The 22833-nt window shown below is 37.4% G+C and overlaps 2 protein-coding genes across 7 annotated transcripts in view; one reads left to right on the top strand and one right to left on the bottom strand.

Annotated features, from left to right (window-relative positions):
- GLDC (glycine decarboxylase) overlaps positions 1-19365 on the top strand; it is a 39229-nt gene extending 19864 nt beyond the window's left edge. The window contains exons 9-25 of the mRNA XM_041396984.1: positions 939-1044; positions 2092-2231; positions 2933-3013; positions 3562-3659; positions 4134-4218; positions 4313-4354; positions 6360-6502; positions 7355-7430; positions 10594-10719; positions 11678-11827; positions 12292-12404; positions 13051-13192; positions 14439-14550; positions 15816-15911; positions 16861-17033; positions 17663-17743; positions 18730-19365. Of these exons, the coding sequence (XP_041252918.1) occupies positions 939-1044; positions 2092-2231; positions 2933-3013; positions 3562-3659; positions 4134-4218; positions 4313-4354; positions 6360-6502; positions 7355-7430; positions 10594-10719; positions 11678-11827; positions 12292-12404; positions 13051-13192; positions 14439-14550; positions 15816-15911; positions 16861-17033; positions 17663-17743; positions 18730-18873 (1908 nt within the window). The 3' untranslated portion in view covers positions 18874-19365. The remainder of the gene's footprint in view (positions 1-938; positions 1045-2091; positions 2232-2932; positions 3014-3561; positions 3660-4133; positions 4219-4312; positions 4355-6359; positions 6503-7354; positions 7431-10593; positions 10720-11677; positions 11828-12291; positions 12405-13050; positions 13193-14438; positions 14551-15815; positions 15912-16860; positions 17034-17662; positions 17744-18729) is intronic.
- A 1975-nt stretch (positions 19366-21340) lies between these two features.
- UHRF2 (ubiquitin like with PHD and ring finger domains 2) overlaps positions 21341-22833 on the bottom strand; it is an 82379-nt gene continuing 80886 nt past the window's right edge. For all 6 annotated transcript variants that reach the window (XM_041396949.1, XM_041396950.1, XM_041396951.1 and 3 more), the window contains one exon: positions 21341-22481. In XM_041396949.1, the coding sequence (XP_041252883.1) occupies positions 22335-22481 (147 nt within the window). In that variant the 3' untranslated portion in view covers positions 21341-22334. The remainder of the gene's footprint in view (positions 22482-22833) is intronic.

The raw sequence follows: 22833 nt of genomic DNA, 5'->3' as shown, positions 1-22833 counted from the left end.
TGGCTAGAAAGGAACATGTTGAACAATGAACTACTTATACTTTAGAGAGATTTTAGTAGAAAATTGAAGGCCATAGAAATATTCTGGTATTTGTTAATTTGTTTTGAGTCCTTTGAATAATGGGATCTGCTTGAAAAGAGAGTTTTACTGTTTCCTTATTGTAGTCCTGAATTCTTGCAGTGTCATGAATCTGTCTTGTAGCATAAACACCTTTGAATGGTGGCATGTTTGTTATAAACTAGACAGAACTCTTCATAAAGGAGAAGTGAATTCCAATGATCTGAAATTTCCAACTCAAGGCAGAAGAAATAGACTTTTAATTTGTAAAACTAATTACTCAAATTGTCGCAACTTACATTTTTGTCTATGTGATTTGATGCAAGAATGTTACATCACCAAAGCAGTATCTTTACAGGAAAATGCTATGATTAAGTATGTACCAGAGTTCCAACAGTATCCAAAGTAGTTATTTTCAGCACACTTCCACACACCTCCAACCAGACAAGGTCATAACTTTTTTTTGCCCCTATCATTGCCTTCCTCCAGCTCTTAATGTTGTGACAGATTTTGAGAAGAGATTATTACTGACACAAGTTTATATAGTCAATATTCAGGAGATACTCTATATTTTTTTGTACTCATCCTCTGCTTTATAGTCTTTAAGCATCTTTGTTGCAGTAGTTGAATTTAAGTACATGTTAATTGCTAAAACAATTACATTTTAAACAGCATTGAATTCATAATCAGTCCTTATAGTTTCATAAAAGTATTCTGCCTTTCCCTCCTTTTATTTTGTAGCCAATAGATGAGTAGCTATAACATCAGCTGAGGATATGTGGTTGTCTCTGGGTGCTAAAGAAAGTTTCCACTCAACTTACCTGAAGTAGTCTTTGCTCACAATAACAGTAACAATGTCATGAACTGTATTTGGATCCTAGGCTCTTCTGGCCAATATGTCAGCCATGTTTGGTATATACCATGGGTCTGATGGACTAAGGCATATTGCAAGACGAGTACACAATGCTGCTCTAATCTTGGCTGAAGGTGCGTACTTAAAGTTTACAAAAAATGTTCTAAAATCCTTATTCCTTAAAAAACACATCTTAAATAAACTTACAGGGCAGGCGCAGGGGTGTCCATCTGATGTGTGCTCTCTCAACTTGAGTGAGGCCATTTTAATACAAAATTCACAGCTGATAGCTTTTGTGTAGTTCTGGTAATGACATCCAAGAATAAGATGTCTGTGTGATAAGAACTTGCAGGCATTGTTCTGTTTTCTTGGGAAACTAACAGAAGTCTACAGAGTGAGTCTCTAGTTACTGTTGAACTGCTGTTTGCCAGCATCTACCTCTTTTCATGGACCATCCTCGTTTACACACAGAAATCTGCACAGAGTATAAATAACATAGCAAAAGAAGGTAATAAATTATATTAAAGCAATAGAAATATTTCAGTTAAATTTGGTGGAGTATCATACCTGCTACAAACATTGAAATCCCAAAGCTTAATAGCTGAAGAAAAGCACAAAATCTGTAGCAGAAAATAATGATTGCATCTGGACTATGTGGTCTGGTAGGGCTTTTTTTTCACTGACAATACTACCACTGCTGTCAGAAGGAGCTATACAAAACTGGAATGTTTGGAACCAGGGGATTACTGTAAGAAACATCCATATTTTATTTGCCAGTTTAGCCAGAAGACCTCTTGCTACTGCAAAAAACCCTAAGACTCTAAACTTTGTTATGGCAAGCTCTGCGGCAGTTCATATCCATTAATATCTTTCCAATCTTATTATTTTGTCCTTATTGCATTCACATACCAACTCTGCATGTCAGATTTGGTGTATCAGAATTACCTTCCCTAGACTCAATCTGCATTATTACTTAGGTTTGAATCTGATTTAGTTGCATTTCATACACAGCACCATTTCAATAAAAAGATGGTGATTTTGCTGCTCTTTACACAAGGAGTGTATTTTGCTTTATTATGTAAAAGCATTTATTTATGAGATACATAGTATTGCTCTGTAACTGCCACCTGAGCAAACAATACACTGTGCATATAATAGAATTAATTTACTGTTTTTTATAGGTCTCAGGCGAGCTGGTCATAAACTACATCATGATCTATTCTTTGATACCTTGACGATCACGTGTGGATGCTCGGTCAAAGAAGTTTTGGACAGGGCAGCTCTTAGAAAGATAAATTTTCGGATTTATAGTGATGGCAGAGTAAGCAACTTTTTAAACCTTTGATAAATTCAGAAATTTTGTAGTTTGACATTTTCTTCATTAAGTTTCTAATCATTACATGTGCTGAACAGAACAAAGTTATTTAAGATCTTATAATTTGCTCAGATACATCCATCAATTATAAAGATGATATAAAGAATGAACTTGTTAAGTAATGCACTGAACTTCCAGAAATAATGATTGTGTTTTCATTTTATGCCAATTAAAAAGATTATCTAATCTTTTCATATTAAATATACCACTAAGGAGTAGAGTGGGGAGACTCTGGACTCTAAAATTTAATGATGGAATGAATACAAGGTGACATCCAGAATTCAGGTTCTATGGCAGTGTTTGAAGGCAGACTGAAATTTTGGCTGGCACTAAAGGAGTCTTCACAAAGTGCAGTATGTTCTGTAAATTGGAATAGGGGGAAGGGGTGTTACAGGAGAATGGGCAATTTTCCTATTAAGTAAAAAACACTTAGAAACACTAGAAAGGAGATCATGAGTCTCAGAGTTTCTGAGCCATCTGGCTTGGATGGTTTAGTATTGTTGGGTAGATTATTTTTTTTTTTTCCTTTTGTGTTTCTGGAAAGCTTTCCTTGATCAAAACATATGTTTTATTCTCTAGAATAACCTATATGTACTATGTCTCTAGAATAAACAGCTTTGAGTAATTACTGGTGCTTTTATCCATAGCTCGGAGTATCACTTGATGAAACCGTAAATGAGAAAGATCTAGATGACATATTATGGATTTTTGGTTGCGAGTCTTCTTCTGTAAGTACATAATAGGTCATGTGGATTAAATTATCTGAATGTTTCCAGAGTTTAATGAAAACTAAAACTGGTCTTGTATAGTGGGTTTCTGTATGATGACCATTTGTTAAATATTAAGAATTTCAGATCCTCTCTTAAATAAAGAGGTAGTGTTAAATAAAGGATTTATATAATGCCATTTTCTGGTTGCGACACTTAGTTTTTTTGGTCAGCTTGGACACCTTGCATTTAGGGTATTACTTCTTCTGTGATGGTTAGGACATGGGGTCAGTTAGTTCTTTCCCCACTGGAATTTTTGTTGCATGTCATTAGCATTCAGCAGCAATACCTAGAGATGAGGACTACTGAGATATTAAAGCTACCCAGTTTTAATATATCGCTGCTGTCATGCTAGGTGTATACAGATACATCTGGTATTAAAGGTGAGGGTTTGACCTTAAAAGCTGACTAAATCGAGGTAAACTGGTTCATAAGCTAGATCTAATGGAAACTGACTACAAAAAAAAAAAATCCATGAAAATATTTGACTCTATTTCTTTTTGTTGAAGGAGCTAATTGCTGAAGGTATGGGTGAGGAAACCAAAGGCATCCTTAGCACCCCATTTAAGAGAACTTCCAAATTCTTGACACACCAGGTTTTCAACAGGTTTGTGAATGTATGATCACTACTTTTAGGGAATCTGAATGTATGTTTGCTTTTTTTAGGGAATCTGAAACATCTCCTTTCAAAACCAGCAGTGGAGTCAGTTGAGGACAGTTTTGTAAGAGTAACTAATTACTCTAAAATAAGATATTTAGTAGCATTTTTTGTTATCCTCTCATTTTAAATGAGAACAGCAATACTCATGGCCACTGAGGGAATGTGTCTTTCCATTAATCTACTGCATTGTACAATCATGGTATCCTTGTATTCCATATTTACTGATAGTGTTACTGAGATAATAATAAGCATTTTTAATCTGTGTTGCTATTAGCAAGCTTAAAGTACCAGTTTGAAAAGAACTACTTAGTATATATTAATAACTATCCTCAGTCTTACTACTTTTTTGTGTTCTTTTCCTATGTAGCAGCTGGTGCAGCTGATCTGCTTGCCTTAAACACTGTGTTTTGTGTTCTCCAGCTATCACTCTGAGACAAATATTGTGCGGTACATGAAAAGATTAGAAAACAAAGATATTTCCCTTGTTCACAGCATGATTCCCTTGGTAGGTATTTACCAAAAAGAAAACACAAAAAATTATGTACTTACCTGTGTGTTTATGTATTTCAATAAATACTGATGTGTGTTTATATTTTTAGGGCTCCTGCACAATGAAGCTCAATAGTTCAGCTGAACTCACAGTAAGTTGCAATAATACTTTCTCACTTGATATCCACATGAGTAAACTATTTAGCAAGTGTCATTGTGGAGAAGTAAAGCCTGCTCTTGGTCTAATACTTCACCTGAGGAGTTTCAGGGGTAGCTAAAGTCACCCTCTCCCTTTGCCACTAAGAAAACATTCTGAAAAACACAAGTAGGACTGCAACAACAGTAGGAGAGTATGTGGTTTTGAAGACTTGATTAAAAAAAAAAAAAAATGAAAATAATTTTTGGAATTAGGTATTACAGTCCTGTTCCCTCAAGCAATGTTGCATTACCTAAATTCTGTCTACTCAACAGATCTTAAAATCAAATCCTCAGAAATACGGACAGAGTCAGATGGGACTAACAATTCATGCTTCTTTTTCAGTTTGCAATTTCTTAGGATAATTCCCTTTTCCCCAGCTGTAGAGTTCCCAGATATCTTCACTTTTCTAACTGATAGCACATGAAGCAGAGCTTTATCCAGGCTATTTGATTACCAAATGACTTGTTGACTTGGAATGTGCTTCCTTTGCTCTCTTCCTGTTGTCTTCTCACTTTCATCTTTCACTAGTTTCCTTTGTCTCCCTTCTCTCACTGCTTTCTCTCTTTCTCTTCATTGTTTTATCTCTTGTATATTTCCTCTAAGTGAAACTAATACTATTCTAGACAACTCCTCTTTGTTTACCTTGTGATCCCACAGCTCTATGTAAGGGTGGGTGAAACTAAGTAGTAGGAGAAATAAAGAATGTTTAAGCATATTCTAAATGTTAGAAAATAGTTACTGAAAATCATAGAATCATTTATGTTGGAAAACACCCTTTAGATTAAGTCCAGCTGTTATCCTGGCACATCTGAGTCCATCACTAAACCTTGTTTCTGATCACCATATCTACATTTCTTATAAACAGTTTCAGGGGGTGTTGACTTTGGCAGTACTTTAGGGAGGCTGTTCAGATGGTTGTTAACCCCTTCTGTGAATACATTTTTCTTTGTATCCAGTCTTATCCTCTTGTCTAACCAGTTCCTACCTGGGAAGAGACCAACCCCCACCTGGCTGCAGCCTCCTTTCAGGCAGTTGTAGGGTTGTTGATGTTGTGTCCGGGGTCCTAGGCACATGTGCACTGAGGCTTCTACCTTTTATAGATGAGTTTTCCCGACCTTGGAGATAAGTTTCTTGTTCTCTATGCAAATTAATTATCATTCATAGTCCATGCACAGTTCTTCTAGGCCTTTCTGGAAATGGGCCAGAGGGCTTTGGAGGTCTTTGGTGATCTTGATTTGCCCCCACTGGATCAACCTTTGGTGAACAGTCCATACCCTCTTCTCAACCTCATTGCTGCACTTCTGCTGTACTGTGTTGTGCTGAGTATATCCAGAAGCCAGAACAAGGACTGTTGTCCCAGGAAAGTGTTCTACCTCCACCTCCATGTGGCTCCCTTCTCCACCTGCATCCTGTTCTTTCTTGCCCATTTACACAGTCTGCTCTTATCAACAGTCCTTGGCTGACTTCACAGCTATCTGTCCATCAGTGTTTGAGACATACACAATAGCCCCTTATCTTCTGGGCTTTTGCATCATCCCATGGCTTAAACATCACAACGGATGTGATAATTTGTTGAGAAAATAAAAAAAGAGCAAGAGAGAAAGGGACAAAATGTGTTCTATAAGCTACATCTAAGCCTTGGGATTAATCCCTTTATAATACCCAAAATCTTTATGTGTAATCCGATTACCAAAATAAAAAGCTAGAAGGTTAACATTAAATCAGTTAACATTGGACCTTACTGAACCTCACATGAGTGGCCTTAGCCTCATCAACCCAGCCTGTCCAGATCCCTCTGTAGAGCCTTCCAGGCCTCCAGCAGATCAATATACTTGGTGTTTGGTACTTAATTGACCACAAGGCCATTTCATTCCTTCACGGAGTTTAACAGAACAGAGTTGTCTGTAGAGTATTTTGTTACAGCATTCTTTATATGTTTGTTAATTTTGTTTTTATAGCCTATTACATGGAGAGAATTTGCCAACATCCACCCTTTTGTTCCTCTGGACCAAGCTGAAGGGTATCAGCAGCTTTTCAAGGATTTAGAGAAGGACCTATGTGAGATTACAGGCTATGACAAAATCTCCTTCCAGCCAAATAGGTAGGAACTTTTTTTCTGAGTGTTTGCACCTTGAGACATGATTCCAAAAACTTATCTCCAAAGAAAATGTGCAAGCCAAAAATGGAAGAATTTTCTAAAATCAATTTTTTCTTGAATGGCAGATTATTAAATTACAAAGTAGTTGTTTTTTAAAAAAACTACGGTATCTTATTTTGTCTCATCTCTTCTGAAAGTTTAATAATTTGGACTTTTCATTTCTTTTAATATTTCCACCCAAGAACTGAAAATAAAGATTTGGAATAGGAATAAGATGTAAGACCTGCCAGGTGTTTAATTATTGAAACTGGTAGGTAGTGTGCTACGTTTGACTGAAGAATGCCTGAGATCTGTGTGCTCACTGAAATTAATAAAGCAGCATCTAATGAGTACTGCTGCAGCCTGTTTATGTCCATAGCAGTTTTGATACAAAATGGACAGCAAGAACTTATTCTAAGAACTTACTTTAAGCCTGTAGCTGAAAGGCCTGTTATGTTTCATGATATACACTTTGCTATGCATTTCAATATTAGTTTGCCTTGCTGTAATCAAGCACAGAGTTCCCTGCTGGGTGCAGAAATGTGGATCCACTCAGTCACCAGAAGGATTTAACACTGCAGTATAAACTTATAAAATGGCATAATCTTTGTCATTTACTCTTTTCATTTACACCTAGCCGTTAATTTAAGCATGTTCATTTGTAATATTATCTTAGGAATGTGCCCTGTTTAATTTGCTGACACTTGCCTTAAGGTCATGGGTAAGGGTTAGGGCTGGACAGTTTTGAAGTTCTGTCAGAGAGGTGGCACTTGCTGGTTTGTGTGCTGTGTAGCAGTGTTTGTGTTCTTCTTGCAGTGGAGCCCAAGGAGAGTACGCAGGCTTGGCTGCAATCAAAGCTTATTTAAACGCCAAAGGAGAACGTCATAGAACCGTAAGTGTCAATATTCATGTGGGGAAGAGGGTTGAGTGGGAAGTGGGGAGTTGATTCAGCATCTGGGACTCACCTAGAGAGAAACTAGGTCATGTATTGTCACCTCAGATAGGCTTTCATATTCTATGCTTCTTACCAGGATCCTTGGTTACATCTTAAAAGTTTTTACAGATGTGAGAATGACACAGGGAAGGATGATTGTACTGAGTCTGGCTAGGGTGGACTTAACTTTCTTCACATGAATGATGGAGGAAGCACTTTTCATAGCACAGGGATCTCTTGGCAAATGGTGAACAGTGCTTTCAGAGTGTCAAGGCTTTCTCTCTATGCCACTGCCCTGTCCTTTCCCAGCAAGGAGGCTGGGTGTCAGCAAGGTGCTGGGACAGTCACAGCCAGGACAGCTGGCCCTGGCTGGCCAAGGGATGTTGGTGCCATATAATGGCATGCTCAACAACAAAAGCTCAGGGAAAGGAGGGCAAAGCAGGAAAGGTCATGCTTATGGCATTTTAATTCCCAAGCAACATGCCATGTGGTAGGCTATGGGAAGTTGGGAAGTCAGGAAGGAAGGAAGAAAATTGAGATATATTTACAATTTCATCTGACACCCTCTCACTCCTCAAAGATGATGAACAGTTGTTCCATGTTCACAGTTGACATATCATGTGTTTATTCCGGGATTATTTATTATCTAGTTATCCATCCTCATTTCCTGGCTGGATTCTAGTTATTTGTCCATCCTTCTCAAAAAAGCCATTTTATACCTTCAGTTATCTTTAAAGCTTTTGTGTTCCTTTTACTTTTTTTCTCTCATTCCATTTCTAGTTTTTGATGCAATTGCTTTCTTTCCCACCAAAATGGTGAGATTTTTTTAGTAGCAGTAGATTCAAAGCTAAAAATCACAGTTGTGTGTTGTTAAAATGCATTTTCTTGTGTCATACTTTAGACCTGTCTGCCTCCAGCATACATATGCTGCTTTAAATGCTGCCCTGCAGTACTGTGGGTCCTTTTCTGAACTCTGCAAACAGTTCTTTTAGTGACCTGGTGGGTTTTGTATTAACAGGATATTTGGCATTTCACTGTGTCTTCATTATAAGCACAATTATGAGTAACTTTTAAATGTTAGAGAACCAGCACAGATATTTATAATATTCTATGAGGATGACCTTTCCATATAGTGAAAACTATTTTTCTTTTCTTTAACATGCATTCATGAAATATTTATCCATAGGTACCTTCCCACTTAAGCCACTGGAAGTTAGTTTCAGGAACATTTTTTGGGACCACATAAAGAACTTAGTGGAAATCTGAGATTACTTAGGTCTTGGTTTTTTACACATCCATACAGCCGGCTTTAAACAGAAGGGAAAAAGTCCTTAGTGCAATAGGATACATATCCTTTGAACCTGATTTTATCCTTGGCTTTGGGACTCATGTGTCTTCTCAAAATGGAAGCATCACTGTCCTGGCCTCCTGGGAACTGTAGCCTCTGTGTAGGGAAACCATCTAAAACTGAATGTGAGCGTTGTCTTCTCTCTGTTTCTTTGTTGCATCCAGATCACATCAAACTTACCAGAAGGCAACCACTTTTTACAGTTACAAACTTTGTTTTGTGAGTAGTTTTACTCAGTGGGAAGTGAAATCAGGTTAAAATTTTATTCCTTGGAGAGCTGTCTTTTGATTGTCTACGTGTCATCTGCCATTTCTCGTGTTCTATGCAAGACCCTTAGGCTTCTCTGAGTGCTCCTATTCCAAATCTCACCGTTTTGGTATGAAACAAAGTCTGTGGGTACTTCTGTGGCCTGAAAATACGCAGAGGTGAACTGCACAGGAGAGCCTGAGGTCTGCTCGCACTTTACTGACACTTCACAGGTTTCAAATGTTACAGGAAAATCATGGTGCTCTTGGGAAAGAGTAAAAATTAATAAGAAAATAAGAAAGCCCACAAAATGTTGGCCTTTCAGCTGAAGTGCTTTTTTCTCCTAGGCGGGAGAAAGCAATTAAACCAGAGCTCAAGGTTTTCTTAGCTAGCTTTGTTTGGATTAGGTGCCCTCTTGTGGGAAAAAAGGATGGACGTGAACTGGCAGCTCACATCCCTGCTTTTTTGTGTGATCCACGATGTCGGCACCCAGCAGGCCTTGGTGGCCATCTGGAGCCACTTTGCATTTCAGCTATGCGGATAAAATGGCTACAGATGTGGCACAGTTCTTCCTGGAACTGGCGCTGGGATCCTGTGTTTCTGGTGTTTTGAAGTATTCACATTTGTCTCAGCACCACTGTGGGTGATAGAGTTCCACGAGCCATCATGCAGTTTCTTAGGAAAATAAAGTAGAAGAAAATTATTTTGGGTTTTTTCGGGGTTTTTTTTTGTTTGTTTAGGGGTTTTTTGTTTGTTTGTTTTTGTTTTGGTTTATTGTTTGTTTTTCTTTGGTTGGTTTTGGAGTTCTGTTTGTTTTGTTTTGTTTTGTTTGGGATTTTTGAAGAAATATTTCTTGTCTTTGGAAAAGGTGGAATTCTTAAAAAATATCTGAAAATACCCTGACACATGCATCACTTTCCTATGACTGAAAAGAGCTTACCTTTATTCAATTAGAAGTCCTTCTCTTCAAAGTTTTTGTTGTTTTTTTTTTTTTTTTTTCTTTTAAAGTTAACTGTACAAAGTATGCAAATAGCTCTGAGTTTCTCATCTATAGCCAAAATATTTTGGTCTAAGTTTTTGTTTTGAATATAATACAGAAGAAAATGCTTTGGAAGCCAGAAGAAGTTGTAGTGGAAATTTGGAATTAGGCAGTTTTTCCTTTCAAGTCATTGTACATATGGAGACTGATAAATTTAAAACACTAAAAAAATTAGTGTTTTAAAAAAAGGTGGAGTGAGGCAAAAAAGTTTTAAATATAAGTATCTGAAATATATTCTGGAATTGCATCCCTAAATATGATTATGCAGCAAATGAAACTTTGGTAATGAGTATTTAAGTGCTGATACCTGAATGGATTTTCTTTAAAAAATTAGTTCCATTGTTCCGCAAAATAGGCAATTTGCTGGAACCATCAGGATTTCTTTTCAAAACTTTGGTAATGAATTGTAGCTGAGTGTAGATTATAAAACATTTACAATTTTTTAAAACCAGATATACTTTAGGTTCCTTTTTTCTTTCCCTTCCAAGGTCTGCCTTATTCCTAAATCTGCACATGGTACTAATCCAGCAAGTGCACAAATGGCAGGGATGAAGATTCAGCCAATTGAAGTGGATAAAAATGGGAGCATTGATATTTCTCATTTAAAAGCAATGGTGAGTATTTGATTATCTTTACTTTTCAAGGAACACTTCTTCTCTGAAGGTAATAGTGTTGGCAGAGGAATCACATTCTTCTACAAGAAAAAATAAAGCGATAATAGTGAATACAAGCTTTGAAAGGATAAGTAATTTTTTTTTTCCCTCACTCAGACACTAACTATGTGACAATGGTAAGATTTCTTTTAATTTGAGGATCTTTAGTGTAGGATTTGCTCAAAGAGTCTTTGTACACAGTAGACTCTTTTATAGCAGACCCTCTTGGTCCACAGCTAGTACTGGAAATGAACAAGCCATGTTCATGAATGTGAAGCATTTGAAACTGCATTTCAACCTTCTTTTAGCAAAGTTCAAGTCTATCTCTGCTGGGGAAGTTGTTGCTAGGCAACTACTTTTTTCCTCTCTTTTAAGTATATTGACTGCAGCTGAATCTTGCAATGCAAGGGATTAGCAGGACACATTTCTACATCTGGACAAACTTTTATGGCTGTCATAGAACTCTGGCTGAAAGTAGGGGGAATAGTCATTATTTCACCTTAACTTGAAGGCCAGATTTTCATTTTGTCATCTGAAGGTCCCAGAAGAGACTGTTTTACACATATATATGTGTATCCATATGTATGTATGTATATATGTATATAGATATGTCTATATATATGTGTGTATACATACATATACATATATATATATATATATATATGTATATACACACACCTTTTAATACCTGCCTTTTTCCCTGATTTAAAATTCTGATTTATTCAGAGATCACTCTTTTTCGATAGGCATGGCTGAAGGAAGGATCTCAGTATCCTTTGCTGACTATAAGTGACTTTGACTATCTGCTGATAGGCCTCCTTCCCATCTGTAAAACACTCTGACTTTACTTGTATTTTTTTATAAATTCTTGAGAAGTTTTAGGAGCCTCAGTGACCATTCTTTCTCTCCCTGCCACCAGGTGGACAAGCACAAGGAGAACTTGGCAGCCATCATGATCACATATCCTTCCACCAACGGTGTATTTGAAGAGGAGATTGGAGATGTGTGCGACCTCATTCACAAACATGGAGGCCAAGTTTACTTAGATGGAGCAAATATGAATGCTCAGGTACAAAATCAAGGCAGGTTTTTTACTACTGGGAGTCATTGGAATAAAAATAGCACAGCAGTACTCAGTTCAGATTATAACACAGCTTCCATGCAAGATGCCACAGTGTTTGGGGGAGGATGTGAGATTTCCAAGAACAGTAATTAAAATTAGATGGTGAAAGTAATTCTCTTTTGCTTGATTTTCCCCTGAAATGTGTCGTAAGTGAACCTTCCTCTGAAAGGTTCACTGAAATTGGCTTAGTCTGCCAACCCTTTATCAAAGACATTCTTTACAGATGTAATTAAGAATTCCTAAAGCAAAATATTATTTGCATCAATTAAAAAAAACTTGTTTATGATGCATCATGATAGAGAAAAACATAAAAACACACACCATCTTTTTCAACCTGTTCTCCTTGCATTCCGAAATAGGTCCTAAATGGCATATGAAGAATGTTTTGAAACAGAGTATTCCCTTTACAGGTTGGTCTGTGTCGTCCTGGAGATTATGGCTCTGATGTCTCTCACTTAAATCTTCACAAAACCTTTTGCATTCCCCATGGAGGAGGAGGACCTGGAATGGGACCAATTGGAGTGTGGGTATCTCTATATTAGCCTTTCCTTAAAAAAAAAAAAAAATTAAAAAATAAAAAAAATAAATATATATACACCTTAGTGAATCTTGGTTGGGGTTCACTTCAGAACAGAGTCATGGCTGGGAGAAGTGTTATATTGGTTGCAAGCATCTGTCCTTCTCCAGCACAGTCATGCGCTGATCTCAGGAATGGTGGTGTTCACCTGTATCCCCAAAGCCTGGCTTCCATGTTGGCCTTCTAGTGTGTATGGTAAATCTCACTCAGCAATCTGTTTTCTGAGTAAGAAATGGACTTTGAGGGTTTATAATACTGCATGCAGTCCAGAACACAGAAGTGCTACACAAGCTGTGTGAATCTATTGCATGCAGCATTCTTATTCCCTTAAAGGAAGAAAATCTTGCTTGTCTAAAGAAAGTAATTTTTATTTGGATAACGCCATTAATATCTTGTGATAGGTAGAAAAACTGAGTGCCATCCTCCACTGGCACTGGTTGTGTAATAAACCTTCTTTTGAAGAAGGCACAGATCAGACTTTCTAGAGGACTGTGACTGGAATCAAGGTGAAGAGAAACTACTGCTGAAACTGTCCAGATATGGTAACACAGGAACATGTATTTAATCTCTAAAATCAATGTTTTTGTTTTAGGAAGAAACATTTGGCTCCCTACTTGCCCACCCACCCTGTGATCAAAATACAGCCGGATAAGGATGCATGTCCTTTGGGTACTGTCAGCGCTGCACCTTGGGGTTCCAGTGCTATATTGCCAATTTCCTGGGTGTATATCAAGGTGCGTAGATTTTTATAAGGAGTATCAGCTGAGGTTCTGTTTCTCTTTCAATTCCAGTGACTACTGGAACCACATGAACAGGTTTAAGAGCAACTCATTGTAAGACGTTTGCACAGGCTGAAATGCAGTGAAATGAAGTGATGACAATCCAGTCACATCAGGACAACTGATGTATCTAACTTGTCTACCTCTTGTCTGTAATAGTCTTGAGATAAGTGCAGGCAGAAAAACTACAGGTTTCCACTTTCTGACACTGAAGTTTTCATGTTTAAATTACTGTTCTGCCAGAGTATTTTTAATTTTATGATTCAGTATTGTTAAACTTGACATATAGAGAACATTCAATTTTACAATATCTTGAATTCCAGAGGATTTAACTGGGTTTGAAAACTGAACTTAGTTTTGGTTTTACATGTGAGACAGCTTGATGGTGATCTATGTATTTTGTTAATCTCTTGCAATTTAGTGATAAGCCAGCAAATATTTGGCTACATGTATGGCAATATTTAGTCAACAGAGATGACTGTAGATTGAAATTCTATTTGATAGGAGGGTGTGCTGGGACTCTTGAGCTACATTTAATGCTTCCAGTGACAGAGTTGGAGAAGGGTGAACTTAAGGGCAGTGCCATTCAGAGTACTTTGTTGCCAGTATGATACTCTAACCATGGAAACTTCTTCTGCTGGGGAAAACAGCTCTCCTGGAATTCCAAATGAGCAAATATGAACTGGTGCAATTTCCTTTTACAGCTGTGGGTAAAAATCACTTGTGACTCTAAGCTGGTTCCCATTCCCATAGAATATTTAATCCATTAGACATTTTTAAGGGGAGCTTTTTCCTCACAGTGCAAAATGTGATCTATTTACATTGTCTCACCTAAAGTTCTCTGGACAGTGTTGATGTGGGATGGAGACAGGCAGCCTGTGCCTTCTGACATTATTTGTGTTCTCTTTTTTCTATTCAGTTCAAAGCTTCATGGTTTGAGGAAAGGTTTGGGTCATTCACTTGTGGACTTCAAGCTAAACCTCTCTAACAGTAGACACTCCCATAAACTACATACACCAAAGGTGGCCTCAGTCAATATCCAGTGCTTCTCTGTGAGTGTTGTGTGGAAAAGTGCATCAGCAGAGTGACTGCCTTAGAACCAGCCAGGTGCATTGAGGTGCTGCTCTCTGTCATGCAGGAGCATACTTTGCTTGTTTTGGACCTGTTTTAGATCGGTTTCTTTGTGTTATTTTTCTTTCAGACAATGGGAGCAAAGGGTCTGAAGCATGCTTCTGAGATTGCTATACTAAATGCAAATTACATGGCAAAGAGGCTAGAGAAACACTACAAAATCCTTTTCAAAGGAGCAAGAGGTAAGTATTGGACAATTTCTTTTCTTCTACCATTTTTTTGGTTTTTTTTGGGTTTTTTTCCTCATGTAGAAGTTGCTTCCAACACAGTTTTTTTTTTTTTTTAATGCTATGTGACTGCTGATTTCAACTTCTCTTGATGTTGCTCACAAGGAGAGAACCTGCCACACTTCTGTGGATGTATTGCAATGAAATTGAGATACTTGGAAGTAGAAAAGTAATATCTGTTTGTAATTAGAAAAAGATGATGCCAAAAGATAGAGTAAATCATTAGATTGTTCTCCTTGAAATTTAATGGCAGATTGATAGAAAAAGGAAAAGCAACCAAGATGAGACTTCCAAATCTCCATAACCAGTGATGCAACAATTTAAGAATTGAAAGTAATTTTTGGACCTGTACTTTCTCTTGCACACTTCCTCTGAAAAAAAATTCCCAGCAAGTTTCCCTCATTTCTGCTCCTTGTTCACTTTTGTGAGATCAGATAGAATTCCTTTGGCAATGCATGATATTTCAGCTACATTCTGGTTCCCTATTTTGGCTCTCCAGTCTTGCAACAGGACAGTAATGAAGTAATGAAGAAGAAATGAAAAAATTATTGTGGCAGTAGTGTAACAATCAGAGAACTTAGTTTACTCGTTTAAGCTGAACAGCATTGAAGAACATTTGAGTAGAATATATATTATCTCCAAAATCTGTATCTTCACTTTAATACATACACCTTGGTAAAACCTGCAAGCTGTACTTTAATAAAAGTGAATAAAAATTGCAAATTTTGAAGGATTTAACAATGTAATGTAAGGTTCTCCAGAATCATGGATATAAATACAGACAACTTGTGTCTTTAGCTTCTCTATAACGGAAGATTTGAGCTTTGCTCTGGCATAAGATAAAACTGATTATCTTAATTTAAGATAGCCTAAAACCCAAATGGTGTTGGACCATTGACAAATCTAATCATTTTTTCAGAGAAATTGTAAATTGTAGGAGCTACTTTGATCACTCATTCCTAGTTCTGATCTTGTAAATGAGACCTCTTCTTAATATGATGTGGGACTCAAAGGGTCAGTCTTCAAAAACTGAGTTGTATATCTCTTACCTGATAATTTCTCAGATTTGAGGTTTTGGATATTTTTGCGTCTGTCTTTTTGCCATGTTCTCCACAAAACCAATCAGAATACAGGTTGTTAAATTGCATTGTTCTCCTATAAAGTAAGACTAGTGTTCTCACTAGTCTTACTTAATAGGAGATCTCACTTTTTGTTTACAGGTTATGTAGCCCATGAATTCATTTTGGATACAAGACCTTTCAAAAAAACAGCAAACATTGAAGCCGTAGATCTTGCTAAAAGGCTTCAAGATTATGGTAAGTCAAATGTTTATTATTTAAAATAGCAGTGCAAGTGAAAATTTTCTAAATCTCTTCCAAAGGGAGATACAAACATTCGAGTTCTGTGCTTATGGATGGTGAATCTGTCACAATTATTTCAGGCTTCCTCATTTTCTTTAAGGGCTTCAAGAGATATTTGAGATATTTGCATATACTGACTTGTAGCAGGTACTACTGACTCTGCTGCTACTTCACAGTTTTGTAAGCTGCCCCATCAAATTATTGATTACATGACTCTCAACTCTTTGGAGCAAGTGGGTCAAAGCCAAAAGCTTAATAAGATTCCAACAAAGCAAAACAAAACAAAACAGGGAGGCAAAAAACCCCAAACTTTTAAAGGAGATAATAGGATTTGAACAGTTCCATCCTGATACAGTTTATGCAGTTTTGTACACATGCTCTTAAGGATCTGATTGTGGATGCCTTTTGGCTGCCAGACAAGAGGACCCATTGAACTACTTGATCTTACAGAACTGCTTCTAATGAAAATGCATGAAAGCTGTTAAAACCCTAACCAGTAATAACTCTTTGGTGAAATAATCCAAAGCCTAATTGTGATACTAAAAACCCCACCTTTCCTGCTCTTTGTAAGTGAGTCTTAAATATTGTGCACCACTTCAACAGACTCTTCAGTAGGTACAGAGGTGAGTTAGATGAGTATATTAAAGTTCCTTTTTAATAAACTGTTTCACTAAATCTGTGTGTAGTTCTATTGTAAATAATACAGTGGTGTTACCCTTCAGTGCTGAAAATGAAGATACTCCAAAAATTTATCTTTCGTCTAAAGTACAGAGCCAACATTACCAGTGAATTCGGTCTCTAGATTTTTGTAGAGAAAGGACTGAATTTGTGAATCTGCTGATAGCTAATGCATGTATTACCTCATACCCTACTATCTGTGACTGATTTTTGGTATTGTCACCAGGTTTTCATGCTCCAACCATGTCCTGGCCAGTGGCTGGGACACTTATGATTGAACCTACAGAGTCTGAAGACAAAGCAGAGCTGGACAGGTTTTGTGATGCCATGATCAGTATTCGGCAGGAAATTGCTGAAATAGAGGAGGGCAGGATGGACCCCCAAATTAACCCACTAAAGGTAAGATGGCATGTAGAGCAAGGTACCAGCATCAGCCTAACCCTTGAGTCTGCAGATGCCCACTTCCTTGTCTTTCAGTACTCTCAAAAGTAATGGGTCACAACAATGAGCACAAGACTTTCTTGAGAAACCTTCAACTTTTTCAAAATTTGAATTTTGACTTTTTCAAGTGAGAAGTCTTACTGACAGAGCAGAGAAAGTTATTTCCACAAGCACTTATTTTATATTTCGAGGTCATCTCAAAGTAACAAAGGAGAGATGCTTATTTCACTGGCTGAAGATGGAAAGTGGAATGACCTTAACATTAATAATAAAATCAAGACTGAATTATTTTAGCAATGCCAGTATCAGGTCAAGTTCTGTTCCACTCTTAATGCTGTACTGACTTTTAAGTTTAGTGAAAAGCCAAAAGCATATTCAAGCCTTGGGTAGCATCTTTAGGCAAACTGAAAAAAAATCCAAATACTGACTTGCCTCCTGGTTTAAATCTGCCTTTTTCGCCCCCAGATGAACAGTGTTCTCTAGACAGTAATTACTTATTTGTAGTAATGTGAACTTGAAGAAGGCTTCACACTATGTTCAACAGAAATCAGTAATTCCTTGTTCTCAACATGTCTTGTGTCTTGTAGATGTCACCACATACTTTGAACTGTGTCACTTCTTCCAAGTGGGATCGTCCCTACTCCAGAGAAGTGGCAGCATTCCCACTGGTGAGTATATAATGGGAACTTCGTAGTGTGGTAATATATAAATATGCTTTGTGCTCCGTAGTTTCTTAGTTGGAGATGAAGTAATGTGGTAAGAATGAAAACTTCAGAGCCATTATATTGTTGCTCAGTTTTTAAGTGTGTGAGCTCTCTCTACCACAGTTTCATTAGTTTAACTTTATAGACAAGAAAAGAAGAGCTCAAAAATAAAGTCTCCACACATAGGTGCAGACCTGGATTTCTGAATCCTAGCACTTCAACACTGAATACTCATTCCTATTGGAAACAGCCTGTTTAGCTCTGACATACTGCACCAAAGGCTCCCAAAACAGAGTCCCACATGCTGACATTCAAAGCTTTGCTCAAAAGAACTTGCATAAGGTGTGACTAGATTCCCCAAGGTTAGCATGGAGAAAGCGACACCAATGTGGACTTGCTACAAATAAAGGTCGGATTGGAGCTGCACACTGATATCAGACTTCTTAATTGCTTTCACAGTCATAGCAGCTAAATGTACGTGTAACCAACCTTTCTGCTCTGAATCTTAATTGCAAGTATTTTAGTGACATGTACTGTTTCAAAGAGGAAGAATTCAACTACCCCACCATTCAACTTTCCTTTAAGTATTATATTGTAGCTATACTGAACAGCACAGCAGTGTCTTCTGCTTTTCCTTCATTCCTTTGTGAAAGCCAGTTGTTCAAAGGATAGTAAAGTTTTCTTTTATCTCATGAAAACTGCTTCTTTGCAGGCATGTGTTAGAGGACATGACCATACTTTTTTGAAAATCTAAGCATTCTTTTAACTATCACTTCTGTTACACATGCTTGTTAACTTTCAGGGACTGCAAAAAGACTTGAAGGATGACTTCACCTAAAAAATCCATTTTCACAGCACTTGTAATTCTTCAAGCTCCTAATGTCTATTATAATTTTGTAGATTTATTTGGTGGAAAAATTAAGATGCTTGGGTTCTTTTATCTCTCTTAGCCATTTGTGAAGCCTGAAAGCAAGTTTTGGCCCACAATTGCTCGCATTGATGACATATATGGAGATCAACATCTGGTTTGTACCTGCCCACCGATGGAAGCCTATGAATCTCCATTTTCTGAACAGAAGAGAGCATCTTCCTAAGATTGCTTCCAGCTGCCTGCATTTTTAACTCCATCAGAACGGCCCTTTCCTGATTTCCTGGGGATATTTATATAGTGTATATTTTGAATAATCACCATGTTTGTTCATTGAACACTGCTCAGTTAAAATGTAAATACAATCAGTATGTTAGGTGTAAACAAAATGTGATTGTTCCACAGCAGTTGATGTTGGAAGTTGCCTTGATTTACAATTTTGTCTGTTTCATGCTAAAGTTGAAACTATTAACGCCAAATTTGCAAGGTGGCGTGGGACATACAGTTAAAAAAGTAGAAAAGATGCAGATACGTAAGGCAATACTAATAAATATTAACTGCGGGATTGTTTATATTTTGTAAAAAAATGATGAAGTAGATTTTTTAAATTTACTTCACATATTACCACTAACTAGCATTGCTGCTGTTAATATTTCATACTGATTTTTTTACCTATCAGTGTTAGTACTCTAATAAAATTGGTCAGAATTTTAAGTGTTGTCATGTTTTGGATTTAAACTTTTCAGCTGTATTTGTCCAAAAGAGCAGTAGGAAATTATGGAACTTAAGTTCTGATTTGTGACAATTGCCACAGCAGCAATAAACTTACACAAAGGAAAATACTGTCAGAGATTAATATTTAAATAACTCTCTGATGTTTTTTCAATGAGCCAGAATGATCCATTTTATCAAGCAGTAACAAACTTAATCTTGTTCTGTATCACATCATTTTTTCTTAGTAGTTCCATCTAATTCTCTCTTATTCTGGAGAAGGCATAAAAGACCATGAAGGCATAAAAGACTGTGAACTGCTCAGTATTACTTAAATCTTGGGTAAAAAACTGTTTTCTTTCCACAGCTTCTCAAGTCACTCTCTGGCACTTTTTTATACAGAGCACTCAGTTTGCCCTACTTTATCTACAGCTTGTGTAAAAACTGATTCACAACTGAAGCTCCAAGAGCTTAAGGAGACCAGAGCCCTCCTGCAACACAAAGTGCCACATTAAATCACCCAGTAACCAAAGCTCAACCTTAAACAGGAGCCTTTTCCAGCATGTTCCAGATCAAACTTACATAAAACTAATCCTCTCACTAGTTACACTTGAAAGGAACTTGCACAGGTCCATGCAGAGCTGTCTGATGTACGTGAGCACCCCTGAAAGGACCAATTCATTCAGCCACTTAAAGCACAATTTTGGTGACTTAGGAAGTGGGCACTAAGCAACACTGGGAACACAGAAAAGGACCACACAGTTCTGCACCTTACAACCACCCCACTACTCAACCTCTTCTTGAAGATCTACATGCACACTCAGCCTGGGAACTCTGAAGAGACACAAATGAGGCTGCTGTTTACAGCAATATTTTATGTACTGCAAACTTTGTGTCTTTTACAGTGAAAGTTTTGGGACTGCAACTTTTTCATTACCTACCTTATGACTTCAGTGGGGGGCTTTACACAAAGAGACTACAGATGATAGTAGACAGGAATGGCTTTCATTAAAGCTAAGTCAGGCCAGACACTAGTTTTTATGTGAAAAGCTGCACTTACATGCTAAATCGCCTCAATACATAGTGGAGAAAATCAGACGTTTTTACTCTAGAATTCACTATTGGAAAGGGTATCTTTCAGTAGCTATTGATATAGTACTAAGGATGTAAAATATCAAGAAAAGCCACTGCAAATTTACAGTGTGAGGAAAGGACAGTCTTTCTCTGTTGCCAGTCTAATTCCCCAGTCTTGACAAGCTACTTTAATGTTTGTTAAAAACAGTTTCATGTTGCTTGATTATGTCACTGAAAGAAAAAAAAATTAAAAATTGGTTTACGTGTTTTTGTATAAAGCAGATAACTTCCCACTGTTGATCTCAAACAGACAAAATTTAGCTTGTGAATTAATTGGTAAAATCTATCCAATGGAAAACAAAGCATTAAAATATTTTACAGTACTCAAATAAAAGGTTGGAGGCCACAAGTCTTACGAGCTACCGCTCATGAGATGCAATGGCTGCTACGAAGGTGAAATCACATCGTTCTCTCCAGAAATTCTGAGCTACCTGTAGCACTGTGGGCCACAGGCTGTCACTGCAACCTCAGTGCCTACACAGGGAATTTGACTCATCCACCTGGCCAACCACTGTGCAGGAATCCCACAGCTCTCAGCTGTGCCTATGACAGCTCTACGTGACAGGCAGGGCTCCCTCCCACTCTGGGACATGGACAGAGCACTGCTACAGGCTGTGAGCGAGTCCTTGGTTATCAACAACACCACTGGATCTTGGTTTGGAGTTTGGCCTTTTTTAAAATTAAGTGTTCTTTTCACTGAGAAGTTAGTTAAGGAATATAAAGCCTCACACCTGAAAAATAAGGTGACCTAAGGAAAGCATTTAGTAATCTGAAAAATAAATTCTGTAAAAATCTCATTACTTAATTAAGTGGATAGTAGTAAAAACAAAATTAGCAAATGTTCTGAATCATAAAATATTTAATAAGGTATATTTTGGGGGAGGGATATATTGTATATAAAATTTCAGATCACAATATGAAGCGATTTGAACCCTAGCTAGCACTGCCTTTAATGCTGTGTAGATGTATTGCCACTGATACAAGACCTACTAAAAGCATACAGTTTAACTAATACAGAAGTGGCTTTTTTAATATGAACTATTTTTTACACAATTAGAGTGTCTTGAATACTCTCTTTAAGTGCAAAAAACACAGATCACTTTACACTAATGCAGCAACAATGCATTCATATTGTTCTCATTAGTCATTAGTAGTCAACTTGCATAAGATACAAGAAAAGCACAATGAAGCTCACAAAAATAGACTAAAAATCAGCCCGTTCTTGCAAAAAAATACAGCATAATAGAAGAAAAAGACAAAAAAGGGATTATGCACACCACAGAATTTGCTGTTTAATACAAATGGCTTAAGTGCTGAATCTATTTATTTTTCCTGGTTTTTCGTGGGTTTTTCTTTTGGTTTGTATTTAGTTATTGGGTTATTTTTTATTGTAAATCAAACCACATGGACCAGGCACAACTAATATTTAGGAGGCAGTGTGTAGCTAAAACATCACTAACTATTTTTTATCCCCAACATTGTTTCATTGTTTGACACAATTTACTTTCCTCTGTCCTGAGGTAGTCACAAAAAAACAAATCATAAATTAAGCATCAGCTAGGCCAGTAAGAGCTGAGGCTTTTATTTTTCTCTTTTTTTTTTCTCCTTCTTTAAAAACTGTTAGTTAACTGGCCAAAACTACCCTTGATGTTAAAAGACAGCTGAGAATTAGAGTTCTCACAACACCAAGAAATGGCTATGAGGGTAAGAGGGTTAGGTGCTTCAAAAAGTGACAATATATTGAGTCCCATCAAGCCGGCTAGTCCACTGCTGAATTCCCATGTTTATTCCCCTTTACTGTCTATAAAGTCACTGGGAGAAGTACAGAAGGAACTGAGCATATCATCGCCCTTTACTGTAACCCGGAAAGAACTGGTCCAGTAGTGTCTGCAGGATCTTGTTGGGAGCCATGGTGTAGCCCTTCCCCAGGTCATAGCGGCAGGCAGGGCAGGTGAACACTTCGGCTCTGAAGGAGCGCTGTAAACAACTCTAGGACATACAAAGACAGAGAAGTAAATTGCAACAACTTTCTTGTAGACCAACAGCTTAACCAGCAAAAAGTAAGGAATCACTATGAACCAAAGGCACAATTTGCTGTACTACCAGAAAAAAAGAAGTCTTTGCCAAGCCCCCTGGTGGCTGACTCCACCCATGACTAAAATGTCCTAGCCAAGAAACTCTTCTCCATGCTTGGGAAGAATTAAATCACTAGTGAGGTTTCCCCTTCATTTCCACTAATGCCTTCCTGCAAGTCACAGCCAATCCTTAGCTTCCTTATAGCTTCACAGATGGCTATACTTTTCCAGACCTTCATACCAAGAGGAAGATCAATATGCCACGT

This window comes from Onychostruthus taczanowskii, unplaced genomic scaffold (assembly GCF_017590055.1).
Source record: "Onychostruthus taczanowskii isolate IOZ18803 unplaced genomic scaffold, ASM1759005v1 scaffold133, whole genome shotgun sequence".
NCBI lineage: Eukaryota > Metazoa > Chordata > Aves > Passeriformes > Passeridae > Onychostruthus > Onychostruthus taczanowskii.
This window is presented reverse-complemented; position numbering and strand designations above follow the sequence as displayed.